This window comes from Struthio camelus, chromosome 3 (assembly GCF_040807025.1).
Source record: "Struthio camelus isolate bStrCam1 chromosome 3, bStrCam1.hap1, whole genome shotgun sequence".
NCBI lineage: Eukaryota > Metazoa > Chordata > Aves > Struthioniformes > Struthionidae > Struthio > Struthio camelus.
Window position 1 is genome coordinate 116611674 of NC_090944.1, and position 15841 is coordinate 116627514.

The window sequence follows — 15841 nt, forward strand, 5'->3', positions numbered from 1 at the left end:
GACAATAATTGTTTTGTACCAATCACTGTTGAAACTTGCTAATTACTTTGAAGGGCATACACACTTGTCTTTTCTCCCCAAGAATTTTTTGAACATTCACCTTGGAATTAAAAAGAAGTATATTCATAACATATTATACTTCCTTATGAAAGCAAAAACTTAGAACTTTCTTACTGAAAATATGAACGTCATTGGAGTCTTTTGATAAAATATTTTTTTCCAGAGAAATTAATCTTCAGTCTTCTGATCTCTGAGACATAGAATTAGGTAAATAGAAAACTAGCATAAAATAATTTGAGGCATAATGTACTCTTTCCTACTTATGTTTCATTCAGTTGAAATAAGTGAGTTCGTTCTGGACTGACAGTGGTGTAAATAAAGGTAGACTGCGACACTTTGTTGCTACACTGGGCCCATTGAATTATAGTTTTATACAACTTTACTCTTTCATCTCTCAATTTAACGGTTTTGATCCTGTAACCCACAAATATCCAGTTCTACATTTGTAGCTGTAAGGTGAGGCTATCAGAAAGAATTTCAAAGGGACCATAATCCTGCATTAATGAGAGCACAGCTATGTGGAAGCCAAGTTGCTCTTGTTGACTAGCAATATTGCAGCCAAAGAGAAAAACAAAGCTAAGACCCTTATTCACATGCAAAGGATTTTGCTTAATCCCAAATCTCTGAAGACATACTTATTCTTTGCTCTTGCTCTATCCCTTTTTAACCCAACACCCTTGTGTATAAGAAAATGGAGTTGCGAAGAACATGACATTTACTACAATATAGTGCAAAGTAGCACACCTAGTCCTTAACCTTTCTTATCCCCATGTGCAGCTGCCCACATAACTATTATTTGTTCATATTACAGCAATGTGTAGAGGTACCAACCTTTTTTTAATAAAAAACAAACACATGGATTAAAGAAAATAGCAACTTCCTAAATTAATTTTCGAGTTCAGTTGAGAAGAGAGGAAAATAGATGGTAAAGTAGAAAGGGGAAATGAGTAAGGGTATACCAACACCAAAAGTGAACATCCTCCTATTACTGATGACTGTAGTGTATCAATTTATTTTCTTGATGTACAACACTCAAATACTTATTAAAAGCTTGCCTATGATACTTGTTCTCTTGTTTACTATTTTGTAAAGAGGCGATTACAGCTGTGCCACTAGGTACTATCAGTTTAGACCAAGTGCTTATTTTTACTTTAAAAAATTACGATTTGGCTTTTGTCTTTGAAAAATGGTACCAAGCAAAGTTTGGACATTTGCAACCCTGTGTTAGTAAGTCTGCAGATAGATGGCTCTAGTGTTTCTGTTACGTGTTCAGTTCAGGAAGTGGCAGCAGATGGACAACTGCAGTAGCTTTCTTCAGTTATCTTATCTAGCTAGCGGTACAGAAATGGGCTGCAGTGGAACTGGAATGAGTAGAGATCATTTTGACTGTAACTTAAGAGCACTCCCAACACTTGAAGATGCAGGCCATGAAGTCACAGAGTACAAAAGCTGATTAATAGCTTGTGAACAAAGGACAGCTTTTTTCCTTGTCTTCTTCCTGATCCAAATACAGTAAAATATGACTCTTTCTTCATCTTTTCATGCTGCGTTAGAGTAAGAGATGAGGAAGAAAAAAAAAAGTGGATTTTACTCCACTTATCCTTGCAGTCATAGATTGATTCTGGAAAGGGAGGAGTTGGTGCAAAGGAAAAAGAAAAGCATTCCTTGTAGATCTATTGAAGAATTTAAATTCTTGAAAAGTCTAATAGCCAGAGGCCCGTGGAAAAGGAGAGCTCCTCGCGAATTCTGAAATTCTTTTCTTCACTACACATAGAGAGTAGTTTCTCATCCTGGAGTTGTTCCTGGATAGTAAGACCTCAATCTTTTTGCCTTTTTAATGTAGTAGATTTTGCTTTTCTGCTGTTACGTGTCTTAAGATTTCAAAACTGTAAAGGTCAAAGAGATGGAAGCTGGAGCAGGAGTGAAGGTAATACAGACTGGAAGACAGAAATTGAGAGATTATTTTAGAAATGTATTGAGAAAAAAAGAGAAATGTAAGGAATGAAGTAAAGAATATTATGAAAGAGGATAGGTTTAAGGGTGGAGGAAAGAAAAGACAGAGGAAATAGTGAAAACAGAACATAACAAAAGATCATTAATCTATTTATAAGATATATTGATATAGCATTCAGAGGTCTGTTACAGGAAGGAAGATGAGGAGAGAGAGCAGCCCTCAGCATTAACTGAGGAAGTTATGTCTTCCACCTGCATCAGTACATGTCATGGCATAGGGATGAATTTGGCTGGCCAGTGAAATGGCAATAGTACTAATTCTTTACCTAATTAATGCTTACTTTCTATTTCAACAAAATGGAGAGCCTGTGATCACTTCAGAAACATCATGCTCATAATTCTCAAGTATCCAAGAAGGTTTAAACAGTTTTGTTAAATTAAATTATTCAGAAAAATCAGGCTAAACTGAATCTTATATTTTAAAATGCATCAAGCTGTGAATCCTTTGTCCTGTAACGAGGCTACATAATTTCTATTCTTAATACAACATTAGAACTAGTTAGTTACAGATAAAGAGGTTTCCTTTTCCAGCTTAAATTTCATCTGTTATGCAGGAAGAATTGTATGTTATTAGAAGATTATAATTAATATATAGGAAATAGACACAGATCATTTTTTCTCTTAGTTGGGGATGTCCAAAATGTTCATCTCATAGAATCACATCTTATATGGAAAATGAAAAAAAATGCAATTTGTGAAAGATTTTTCCAGAAAGCCTGATTCATTGAGTTACGGGGAAGGCTTCCATTGGATTTAGATCATATCCACAGCATGAAGCTGAGAGTATAGCGTAAGACCTTGGTGAAGTGAATGACTCGGCTGAGAATGCTTGTTGACTGAAACAGGCCTCACTTCTGTTAGGTGGGTTTTTTACCATTCTAATATAAAACAATGCCACTAGCAGCAGCAGACACTTCTTTACATGGCCACACCCCAAAATAAACACTGGCTTAAAACTTGATTTATGTTGACATTTAATATTAAATTCACATCACCATTTAATTACAGTATGTTACTTCCTACCCTCATTTTCTTTATGGAAACATGTTAGTGCAGCTACTTAATAACACTTTTAAAGACATCAAAACCTTTGAGAAATGAAGCAGGTATTTGATATGCATATTACAAATGTTTGATTTGAAATATACTAAACAATTTCTGTATTTCTTCTAGATTCAGAAAAGATGGCGGGGCTATTATGTTCGAAAGTATAACTATAATTATTATGCACTGAAAAAATACCTGGAAGCCATTTCTGTGAATAATGAGATTGTCAGGTAAAGATAAAAATTCCATGTGGTCGAACTTAAATTTCCTCTTTTTATTTGTAGAAAAGTTTATGATACTAATTAAACTATTTTTTCAGTGTAGGATCCCCTCCATTTTCTAACACATAGATAGCAGTCATCATTCTCTGTTACCTCGAGACTATGCATGTTGTGCCACGTTCTCGTTTACACTGTTATGAATTCAAAGTAATTCTTTCGAATTAATTGAAAGTACTCTGGGTTTATACCAATTTAATAAAACAGAATTTAGCTCTTCACCTGCCTTCAGAATTCATAGACAGTTATGCCTTGGAAATAGTTTGTTGAAATAGACTTTTTACCAGTATACACAGGCTAAGGGGAACTTCTTTTTTTTTTCCTAATTTGTTTTGAAAATTGATTATTGACAGTGAATCAAAGTGCAAACTTCTATCTAACTTATAATCATGTACCATACTATGAATATTAGTTGGTTTTAATTGTTCCTTGCCTTTGCTCAAATTCTTACAGTCATTTGGGGGGAGGGGAAAAAGAGAATCAGTGTGCTAGGAACCCTGCTTCTCGTGATGGCTTATTGATGATGTCATGCAAATGGGCTTACTCGGTGGAAAACAAGTGTGTAAAACAAAGGTTCAGATGGATCCAGCACACTTTTGCCTAAATGCCTGGATACTTGTAGCACATCAGAGCTTCATTAGACCTAAAGACTGTCTACAGATAGTGTATAAGCAGACTTCAGAACATTTGAAAAACAATGGTGTGGACACACGGCAAAGTAAATTCTTCTCAGAGTTACAGAAGAGATTTGCCTGTTTGGGATTACTAGACAGAGCCGTTACTAGCTCACTACCATTGCTAGATTACTAGCTAGAACCATTGTTGCTATATATTCCTACTGTACTTCTGGCTGTCCCCTGTGCTTAAGTTGAAAGCTCTCTAGAACAGAGGCAATTATTTCCCTTGTTGTCCATACAGTACCTAGCACACTTCATGTCCTGATGCATGAGTATTCATGTAACTGCAGAAACTGACAAAATACTCCCCAGCTGACCATAACCATTATTTTCTCTTTGTTAGTGAAAATGTGTTGGACAAAATCCATCCAGTTTCTACTGTTTAAAAATACTGAAGCAAATCTTTACTTTCAGAAGTATAGAAATATAAGGAAGTCTAATAAAAAAAAAAGTTTCTAGAGGTCTGATCTAGATCACATGGCAAAGGCAAATCAGCCAGAAGATTGTGTTAGAGGAGAAAGCATATACAATGTCTATATGAAAAGCACTAATTATCCAACTTTTTTGAACACTATTTATTATTTTCTATTAGTTTTCCACAATTATAGTTCATGCTACATTCTCTGTGTCATAGCATTGTAACTCCTATATAACGTTGTTACTTATAATGAAACATCCTCATAGCTGCCTCTGATCTTTGATTACTGTTTATTTAAATGTATTTTTATGCAGAAAATTAGATCATAACTCAGCAAACCAAAACTTAAAAAGTCAGTTAATCTCTTCAATTATATCTTCCTGCTCTGAATTTCTTCAATTTTTTTCTGTTTTTGGAAAGACAGAATCCTAGGAAGACTAGACTAAATCTTGGAAAAAGTGTAAGACCATAGCTTTTCTGATCTAAAATGAATATATCTAGATGAACTGAACAACCTGCTTATCTGTTCAAAATAGTTCTATCACTACTTTCCAAAGTAGTGTTCTAAAACCTAGAACAACTCTCAGAACTGGCAGACGGACCTTTTGATGTTTGTGAACAGAACAAATTAGTAAGTGATATTCCTGCTGTATTGAACACAGAGTTATGGATGCTTTGTGTTTTATTTCCCCACAATCGATCTCTGTTAGGTACACCTACCTTTGGAAGACGACAAAAATATTTCTGTGTTTCAGTGTTTCTGTGTTTCTGTGTTTGACATGTTCAGCAAATTCCCTAGTATTTGCTCTAGGTCATTAAAACCCATAAAACTTATGTATTAGATTTTGATCAGGATCTCTACATTCAGTATATTGGCCTGGTTTTTGCATTATTTTTCTTCTAACACATAAAGTGAGCAGTATGAGTTCACATACATTAAAAGTGTGTCAGAGTTGGTCTATGTGAGCTCTTACTTGGCTACTGATAGATAGTTATTCTGCTAATTGAAGTTCTGTCTTCATTTTTGAAATACATGGTTTTGGTTTTTTGTGTTAGGAAAGTGTAAGAGTATTACTATGGAAGCCACCAAACAAGTCTTGGATTTACTTATAATTTATCTGTTCCAGAGTTAATAGTATGGGGTTTTTTATGCATATGCAAGAACAAATTTTCATACATAGACTAGATGTTTTAAAAAGATAAATTAGTTTGATTAATTTAAAGGATGAATTTGCATCTGGTGGACATGCACCCTTGTAACCACTAGTCTCATGCAAAAATTGCCTTAGATTAATGAACATTAAAATGATATCATGAAATTAAAAATGAGCCAGAGAATTGCAGATTGGTGTTAATATGTTAAATAAATATGTTAAAACATATTAAATGTCCGTGAAGGACAACTAATGTACTTCAGTTGACAGAAACCCAAACTGAAAGTCATTTTCTGTATTTTTTGGGGGTTATAAATGTTGATTTAAATCATTACTTTGTCTTGTAGAAGCCTTCACTGTATATTTCATGTTACAAGGAATAATACCTACCTAAATTCATAGCTGAAATGTTTTAATTAGAATGTTTATGAAGTGTTTGTTACTTTTTGTTTAGAATATTTATCTTTCAGTTAAAAAGCAAGTTAAAATAAATTTTCCAGCTAGTTTGGTCGAATATATCACATCCTTTCAGTTTTAAGAAGGTAGCACTTATCAATCAGGTATCAGTGCAGTAATTTCTTTGTTGTGGTACATTTAAAAAGAAAAATATACATTGCCTTCAACATTCTTTCAGTAGAATCCATCAGGTGCTTAGTTAAGATCAGCTGTAGGCCCTCAGCCTAGCAGATTTTTCCAGTCTTTGGGCTAAGGATCACTGCCAACTACTTTGGCCCCAATGTGGCCCAGTTGATCTTTTTCCTACCGGGAATATAGAACAAGGTAGAGGAGAGATTTCCTGCATATTTCCATCCCTCATCATATCAGGCCTGGGAGAGTATAACTTCCTTGTTCATAAATACTTTTTGTATATAAAATTGTTGCAATTGTTCATTATGAAAAAAAAAACCCAAAAACAGCAGGACTCATCTGAAATTGCAAAGTGCATCTTTATTTAAAGTGCTGGGTTTTATTCCAGCATCAGTGTTATGGAAATTTACATGTTGGTGAAGAGAATCCCTAGTACACTATCTGCAGTCAAATTAAGCCAGATTTGAGTGTTTGCATCTCTACATCTCTAGAACTAAACAAAATAACAGAATCATGATACACAAATGATCCAATTATTTTCTCATTCATCTTATGGCTGCATTCATCAAAGTTTCAGCATTAGTGCTATGTCACTTGCTAGTAAAGACATAAGTTTCTCCACATAATACTGAAACCACAGTGAAACACACACTAGTAGTAAGAACTCCAAAGTGGTATAGAAACAAAGCAACACACACACACGCACACACACACACAAAAACACACACACACACACACACACGCAGAGTTTGTCTGTTCAAAAGTTAGTTTAAACTATATTCTTTCCGGTATTATGGTGTAGTCCTAAACGGTAACACAACATATTTTTCAATCTTATCTTTTGGAAAAATGCTGATAGAATTTTTATTTATCAACAGCTATTTAAAACCACATTGCAAATCCTTCTGAGGTACCATTTTACACATCTTGGTCTCCAAAACCAAGGGTTGTGGTTAATTTTCTCCATTTTCATTAAGGGAGAGCCTGTATCAATTTACCATGCATTTGTTTCTGTCTAAGAGTAACTGCAGAGGCATATTACTGTGAAACTTTGACCGTTCTGTTAGTTTACCACCTTATATCCTGTAAGAGTTTGTGAATAATTTTATGTTATTTTCTTTTTCCTCCTCCTCCTTTTTTTTTTTAAAAACATAAAACACTTCCTTTACTAAGGGGCTAAGATGTGGCTTGTAGCCACATCTTTACCATTTAGCTTTAATACAAGCCGTCCTTATTTAATAGCTGCCCTCGTTTAGTAGCCAGACCTTTATCATTTGTCCTGACTGTGAAAACCCCAGGAGAAAGTAAACTTAATAGAAGCTGCCCCAGTTTAAAGCCATAGAGGGACATAATTAAGTTTAACAGAAATTGATTTAACAGAAATTGACCTAAAATATAATTAAATAATAATAGTCCTATTATGTGAGCGTTTGCACACCTTAATAGACTGCTTATCCTAACTTAAAGGTATTGTTTTCGTATGAATAGAAGATATATCCATTTTAACTCCCAGACTAGTTGAAGAGGAGGTGGATCTGCCTCCAGCACTCCCATTAATTTCCACTGTTGCAGAAACAATAGATTTGATGCTTGCTGGTGTCCACAGTAGAGTCCCTGTAGATAAGCTGGGAAATGTTTCATAGTGTCCCTTGATAGAAGGCAAAAGAATGAATTTGAACCCTGAATTCTAGCTACATAAGGACGTACTTAGAGTTTTCTTGTCATTTGTCAGTTTAGCTTCAATATAACTGTGAAATGGGTTCTTTAGGCCTGAATTCTGATTTTCCTAGAAGATTCAGGAAATTTTAATCCAACCAAGTAGGAAGCATCTACTTAAATATTTATTTTCCGTAATCTTGGGATGTAGATTTCAGTAAAAAGTCTTCATCTGTAGCATCCATTAGTATTTAAATAAATACCAATGCATACCATATTCTATCTGCATATGGATAAGTTGGGTGGTTGCATATGTAAATGCATGCATTAAATTTTTTAATTCGATTACTTCTCCCTGAAGTTAGCGTATTTCATTCTAAGGAAAAATACCTTGTTTAGAAACATTCTTAAAGCTACATTTAACATCTCTTAAGAGTTGGCAAAATGGTTACAAGGGGAAATATACCCAAAGCGATTAGCATAGGCTATAACTCGCTGTGATGCATTAGAATTTTGTTTTATGTGAAGCAATTTCCAATCCATGATAAGCAAATGGACATCATTTCACATAAATTAGCATGCTACTGTCATTATATCAGAAGAATTTACAGATGTTGCCAGTTGCCCAACTGTGTGATTAACTTGCAGTTCTTTGACCAAGGTTATCTACTCACTGGCCTTTAAACTACAGTAAAGCAACCTTGCTATATGTCTGGTGTCCAACTAGAGATAAGATTTTTGAATGTAGTGCATATTGCTTTGCAGTGCTCCATTTATTGGAGAATGGCACCATTTAAATTTTTCCCTAGGCACTGAACTCAATACGATTGCATTCTCAGAAAACTAACAAAGCAGAGGCAAAGTGACGTTAGGGTTCTTGTGTAAGCAAGGCAGGTAGTTTAATTTTCTTTGCTGTTGAATAAACACTAACTTAAATGTAGCAAACTTTAAGAACTGAGTCTAGACTTAGCAAGCATCTTGATGTATGTAAACACTGTTATGAATGGTGAATTTCACAAAATTTCAGGATTGACACCAAGTTCTCCTTTCCGTTGTTGTTGGCTTTAGTGGTGAAGAGGCCTTGAGAGTGACCCTCAAGTGTGTGACTTTCATTCAAATTTGACTAGCTGTTTTATCAAGAGATTTAATATCATAATCTTCATTAAGGCCTTTTAGTCTTCAGGTAAGTTCAGGGAAATGGTTAATGCAAAGGCAGATTATATAAATCACTTGTTTGGCAATACGGTGAAATTCTGTATTCACAAATCTTTTGCGCAGCCTAACTTTTAGAATCTTAATGAGCAGTGAAATAAAGTACATTATGCATTGCTGGTGATCTAGTAGTCTGATAGTTTTTCTTTTCTCCAAATATGCCTGATCTTGTAGTACTGAAATAACTGAGAATATCTAGCCTTTTCTTGAATATTTGAGTGTTATTGAGGGTTATTTACTTTTAACATGACACTCACTTTCCATCATATATCTTTTGAGGTATTTCTATTTTCCATAAAGTGGTTTTGAAATAAATCCTTTAGTGTCATACTAATATGAGGAGAACTTGCTCAACCTCCATCTGTCTGTTTCTTTCTCATAAAGGTAAGTCCAGGTGCTGGCCATTTTCTCAAGTGTCAAAGTGTTTTGAAGAATGTATATATTGTCTTATAATTCAATTAAACTGTTCCTCATCATTGACTGCAGAAGCAATTGATTCTGTAGTCTATTTTCAATTAGTGCTAAAACCTTTCAGACAGCTCCTTGGAGTTCTTGGAACAATAAAAAGCTCATTTTTGTAATGTTGTCTTTCCCTTCACATTTAATTAAGTAATTTATCTTCAAATCATCTTTTTTTTCCTTGTCCTCAAAGATAACTTGAGAAAATATGTTGTATTTTTTAAGTTATTTACCTGTAATTAGAATTTTCTGAAGGTAAACTCCTGCAGGTGTCTTTGGGAGTCGTGTAAGTAGACACAAGCACCAATATGCTTTCTTTTATTTAAATAATTGTGAATGGTCGTAACTTGAGCCACTTACACCTTTTTCAGAGGATTTCAGATATAAAAGCTGGATCCTGAAGGAAACTCAGAACTGGAATCCACTGAGGAACCCGGAGTACTTCCATAATTTACAAACCTGTTGTTATTGGGGTGGGCTATATATAAAAAGTGAGTTACTAGTTCGCTCTGTGATTTGATCTAGTTTCCATTGATCTGTATTAAGACGCTCGTATTAGTCTAAGTAGGAGTTAGACTAGAGAAAAGCTTTAAAATAATGAATTTTAAAGAGACACAAATTTAGTTAAGATACTCTCTGCAGCCATGTATTTTGTGATTGTTTCCTCTTCTTAAATGTGTTACCCAGAAATCCATCTTTCTTCACAGATTCAGCACCTAAAAACTTTTTTGACAGGTCAGCACATTTTTAACTCTTACCTTCACCTATCTTTTCACATATAAAAGCCGGTGCATATACATACATGCTTTTATACAGCATGTATACTTATGTGCATGTATGCTTTTAATAATGCATTTTGTAAAGCAAGGCATTTTAGATGGAGTCTTTGTCTTTCTTGTTTGATCATGAAATTGAAAGTAACTGGCTAAAGCTATAGAGGAGATTATACTCTGTTCTAACTCCATAGCAAAGCACTCTGGTCACAGTGAGATTAAAGTGGAACCATTATGATTAGACAGTAAGCTGAATTTCCAGTGCAGATTCAGTTAGACACACCTCAGATGTGCCTTATTCTATTTGTGTCTCTCTTGAGTAAGTGGCAGGAGCAATCTTACCAACCTTTTAGCTAGTTTTGTGAAATAAAGATCAAATTTTTCAAATAAACAGGACTAACATAACTAATATAACCAGCTGGCTAGATTGTAGTCTTTAAAAATATGAAGGCTATGTTTTCTCATGTGTTTTTGTACAGCACTAAGCACACCGTTGGGATTAACAGATTAAACTTTAAGATGAATTTCACTTGTACCCAAAGGGAAATTTTGAATCTCAGTCTGTAGAAAGAAATTAGAGGCACTTGTATTCACTCACTGAACCATGTAGTTTGTGGTGTGGCTGATTGCTTTTAATAAAGGTAGAATAAACAGACGTGACAGCATAGTATTGTAAAATAGCAATATTTTTATACCTGAAAACTTTGAAGGCACTGTAATATCAACATTTTTGGTTTTGAAATAGGCCTGTTAGAATTACTGATAAAGTGTTTTCTGCAGACCAGGACTGACTTATCTTAGCATTTCATGTTGTCTCATATAGACAGATTTCACAGTCTTGTGTTTTGTCTGAAGTGGGATCTTAGGTGTAAAATGAGTAGAAAAGAAGGAAGAGGCACAGTTTCATTCAGCTCTAACATATCATTGACTGTCAGGTAGGTCTTGTTATGCTGTCCATCCTCATTTAACTATCCCACAAGATCTCTTAATGAAGTTAAGCCCCAAGTTCACTCCAGTAATTCTGTGGCAAGAGTTTGTGCAATGTAACAATTCATCACTTGTCAGGAAGGCACTTTTAGTTTATACATTTAATAAGGGCATCCTCTAGCTTGGTTAATTAGAAGTGAACAGTTTGCATATTTACTAAATGCGGAGTGTCATTGCCACCACGGCCTATTGCCTACATGAATTATTTCTCTATCTGCAATAAACAGCTGGGTAATTATTACTGCCATAATCAGATAAATTCCCTCTGTAAGGCTTTTCTTACATGGCAATTCTTTGAACTCATCCAAAGCTGAACAAAATTTATGAACTCCAGCAGCTAGACCACTTTTTCATGGTGTAGTGTCCCTGTTCCCCATTTCAAGGACATGTAGAGTATCATAAATATTGAGTAAATTAGGAGGATAAATATGATTACCTAAAGATTACATATTAATAAACTTGATTTTCAAAATATAATTTTCAGGTTGTAACTGATTAAATTATATCCTTTCTGATTTTATCTAATTGTAGAGACATGACAGGCCATCTATATACAGGCTATACTAGGTTATCAGAGAATGGCTCTGGTACTTCAAGACTAAAGACTCATGGGAAAGTACAGAAGTATTCTTAATATATCTTTTGGAACAATAGCCATTTCAACTGTTTAGGTCATTAGAACTATGACAAATTTTATCGGTCATACACTCAACTCACTTAAAGCGGTTCTTTTTTCATTAAAAAAAGGTGATGGTTCTTTTCAGTATGCAATTTTCAGTTTAATTACGAAGCATAAAATTTAAATGCATGAGTTCCTATATATTGCATAAAAAAATTAGAGATTTCATTTATTTGTAAAAGCAATCTGTGTGCAAAAGGTTATGTAACTAAGCTTGCTCTATGCTATCAAAATTTTCCAGCTCATGTGTGAGTGTATCTGCAGATACATCAGTGAGTACTTAATTTACACATACACACGTGCTCTAAAGATACAACAACAACAACAACAACAAAGAAAATACATTTGTCTCTTTTAATTTAAGCACAACAATCCGTTTGATGTAACACCACAAATGTTTAATCCTAACATAAAATACAGTGTTTGGATGTAACTAGGAAATTACCATTAACTGCTCATGTACTTCATAGCTCATTATTAATTACGGAATATACCTCACAGTTTGACAAAAAGTGCGGAGAGAGCAGGAATATTAAGGAAGACTAAACTAAGCAAGGTGTTATTTGGTACTGCTTTACCCAATGGGAGGCTTCTAAAGCTAAACTGCATTCCCCATTTGCCGTCTGTGTGGAAGAAACAGAGGCTAGAATGTTTGTTTGTTTATTTGTTTGTTTTATGATGACACTTCTAGAGGAAACAGATGTCCAGGAGAAGATCTCTGAAAGCCTCACACCACAGTTATGTTTTGCTGTTAAGAGTGTGGTATTCAATAATTCACCTTTCTACAAATTCATGATCTGATTTTTTGATTAAAGATGTAATTTTTTTCTGGTGGCAATCACAGTCTTTCCATTTGTCTTGATAAATCCTGTGGTATTCTATGAATTTCCACATAATTTCATGAGATACAAAGCAATATGTAGTCTCTTCTGACTACAGGCCTAACTAAAAGGCCTAACTTTCAGTTTTTCTAGATTATTAAAAATAGAGGCTTCAGTTAACTAAGAAGAATTAGTTCTCTTAAGCATTCCCTTACGTATTTCTTAAGTATCAGAGAAGTAATGGGAAAAACTTATTGTCTTCTATGTTTATAGCCTAGAACAGTAATGAGGAACAAAAAATAAATGTTAAGAATTTTTTTTATGTTCTGTGAAGCTCAGAGTTATTCTGAATCAGATGATCTAGTCTGACTTTAGATTTGTTGGAGATATCATGTCTATCAATAACAAATCCAGTAAGGTTTGACCAAACACAGTCTGTTCTTGATTTAAGAACGTTAAAAGATAGAAAAATACCCTTTTACTGTTCAAAGTATGTCCCATACTTCCCGACTGAATTTGTTTCATTTCATCTTTGAACTATTGCTTTTCGTTATGTCCTCTTTTACCAGACTGAAAATGCCTTTATTATCCAGAAGCCATGCATTAATATAGCCACCTTTTAGTTTTCTTTTTGAAGGAACAAATGGAGCTCATTGCTAAAGCAGTAGAGCTCATTGCAAGGCATTTTCTCTGTCCCTAAAATCATTTTTGTGAGTATTTTGGACAAGCTTTCAAACATCTTTAAAAGTATTAGCATCAGAACTCAGCACAGTTATGCTGTGTAAGTATAACAAGTAAGAATAATTTTTCTACTCTGATGTATTACCAATGTATGTATTGGTTTATATACCTTTTCAGCACAAAAGAGCTTCTTGATCTCTATAAATCCTGTGCAGAATATCCACTTTACAAGGCCTAGTTCCTCATCCTGTGAGCATGATTCTTTTTTTTTTCCAGCTGTACAAACCGTTTACCTGTTGGTACTCCCCTTTCAAATTCTTCAGACTCTTTACCTTTTAGAGATAATTATGTGTATCCATTAGGTACCCTTACCCTTGACAGTACAGCTAAATCACATTTCTTTTACCTTGAAGTCCATAGTTCCTACTGTCTTCAAACGAAAACAGCGTGATTTCAAGAAAGCAAATTTCCACCTATTTTCTCCAAGTAGGCTATTCTTTTTTTGTCCAGTCACTAGCTGATTGTTCATAGCTTTATCTAACAGGCTGGTTTGACCTTTCAGCTGCATGACTCCCAAAAAGATCCGACATTCATTAGCCCACTTCTGCTTGGTGGTAGGAGGGCTCACCACCATGTAGCATGGTGCTTAGCTACTCAAATAGGGGCCTAGTGCTCAGATCAGAAAATTGCATGCTTAGGTATAGACCAGGGTGATCTAAATATTGGATATACTGTTGAGGCATGTATAATTAGGTGCCTAAATTTATATTTAAATGTCGTCTGTTGTATAAAGTAGGAACCAGATTTCAGAGTAGGCTTTAGAGTGTCTTATTTCCTGTGTGTCCATTCTAAAAAATGCCTGATTTTTGGAGATTTTTATCTTGAATATTTTCAAGACAGTAAGAGGTAAGGGTTTCTAGCAAATTTGGGGATCTGTAATTAGCTGCTGCTATGAAATGACATGCATACAAGTAGCACTGCAGCGTTTAAAAAATGTGTCAGATCCCTCCCAAAGTAATTGCATTTACTTAAAAACTCTCATGTGAAATAAATAATTATTTGCTATATCTTTCATAAACTTTTAAGCTTCATCAAAAATGACATCATAGATCCTTAAGTGGTAGCACCGTTCCGTAAATATGGAATTCAGGAAAACCATTAAATGTCATGAGAGCAGCTATGAAGTTGAGAGAGTTAGCATTACTACTAGGGAATACAAATGGGTCAATTCAGAAGGGTCTCCCTTCCTTCCTATTGTAAAACCTATTTAATGTGAATGAAGTGCACCATTTTATTAGCAAACATATGCAAACTTTATGTTAGAGTAAGTAAAAATGTGAGTCAGATGGTAGGCCTCTCAGTCAAATTGTTTCAAAATACCCTGAGAAGGAAAATCAACTTAGCTGATGACCATTAGAAGTTACGACGTCACATTTACTTGATAAATCACATAATGTTCAATATTGTAAATGTTACCAAGGACAATATATTGAGGTGGAAGGAATATGGATATGTCTACATGGTCCTTCACTTCATCAGAGAGATAACAGTTAGCTTTAGATGAGTTCACTTTGGTACTGGAAGTAGCTTAGCCATAGCTAAACATAGCAGTGCACTTTCCTATGGTTATTACTGTGCAGATAGTAGCATAGTCTTGTGAGAATCGCAGTGCCAAAAGATAACAGATATTTTACATGACATTTGCTTGAAAATTTTCTGGCATTTCGCTGTAGTTAGACATCCTCCTTCATATGTTGCTGGAAAAATTAGGAACATAACTGCACTTAGCAGTTTAGCACTGCTGCTGTGCTAGAAATGACCACCACTGCTAGGCTGCTATCAGAATAGTTTGTGTTAGGGGTCTCCAATTCATTTAGGGCCAAATCAGCTCTTTTACCCTAAATACTAATTTCACTGCATAAGCTAACGGTGCTTATTTTCCATGAAGGGGTCAATAGCAAACAGATGTAGAATGATAACATCTTAAATAGTTGCTGCCATTTGCAAAATGAATGCCTGTCAATGTTTTTTTTTCTGATAGAGTTAGCTGTATTAATATAAAAGCAAGCATAAATACAGTTGTACCAGTATTCTTCGTTCCATTTCCTCAGCCAGCAGAAGCTTCAGTCCTGTAGATGCTCTTTTTGCCATTGTAACTATATCCACAGTGGGTGGATTTTACAGTTTAAATAAATCAAAATAATTAAGCTAACATAACTTCATAGTGTAATCCAACCCTTTTACAAAAGTGATTTTCAACTACATAACACTTTGTGGAATCCTATCTCTGCCAATGTGTATGAAGTAAATTCAGCTTAAGAATTTATGTACACAAAGG

At 34.6% G+C, this 15841-nt stretch overlaps 1 protein-coding gene across 3 annotated transcripts in view; it reads left to right on the plus strand.

Moving 5' to 3' along the window:
* SPATA17 (spermatogenesis associated 17) overlaps nucleotides 1–15841 on the plus strand; it is a 99318-nt gene that overhangs the window by 16154 nt on the left and 67323 nt on the right. For all 3 annotated transcript variants that reach the window (XM_068939866.1, XM_068939865.1, XM_068939864.1), the window contains exon 5: nucleotides 3247–3350. In XM_068939866.1, the coding sequence (XP_068795967.1) occupies nucleotides 3247–3350 (104 nt within the window). The remainder of the gene's footprint in view (nucleotides 1–3246; nucleotides 3351–15841) is intronic.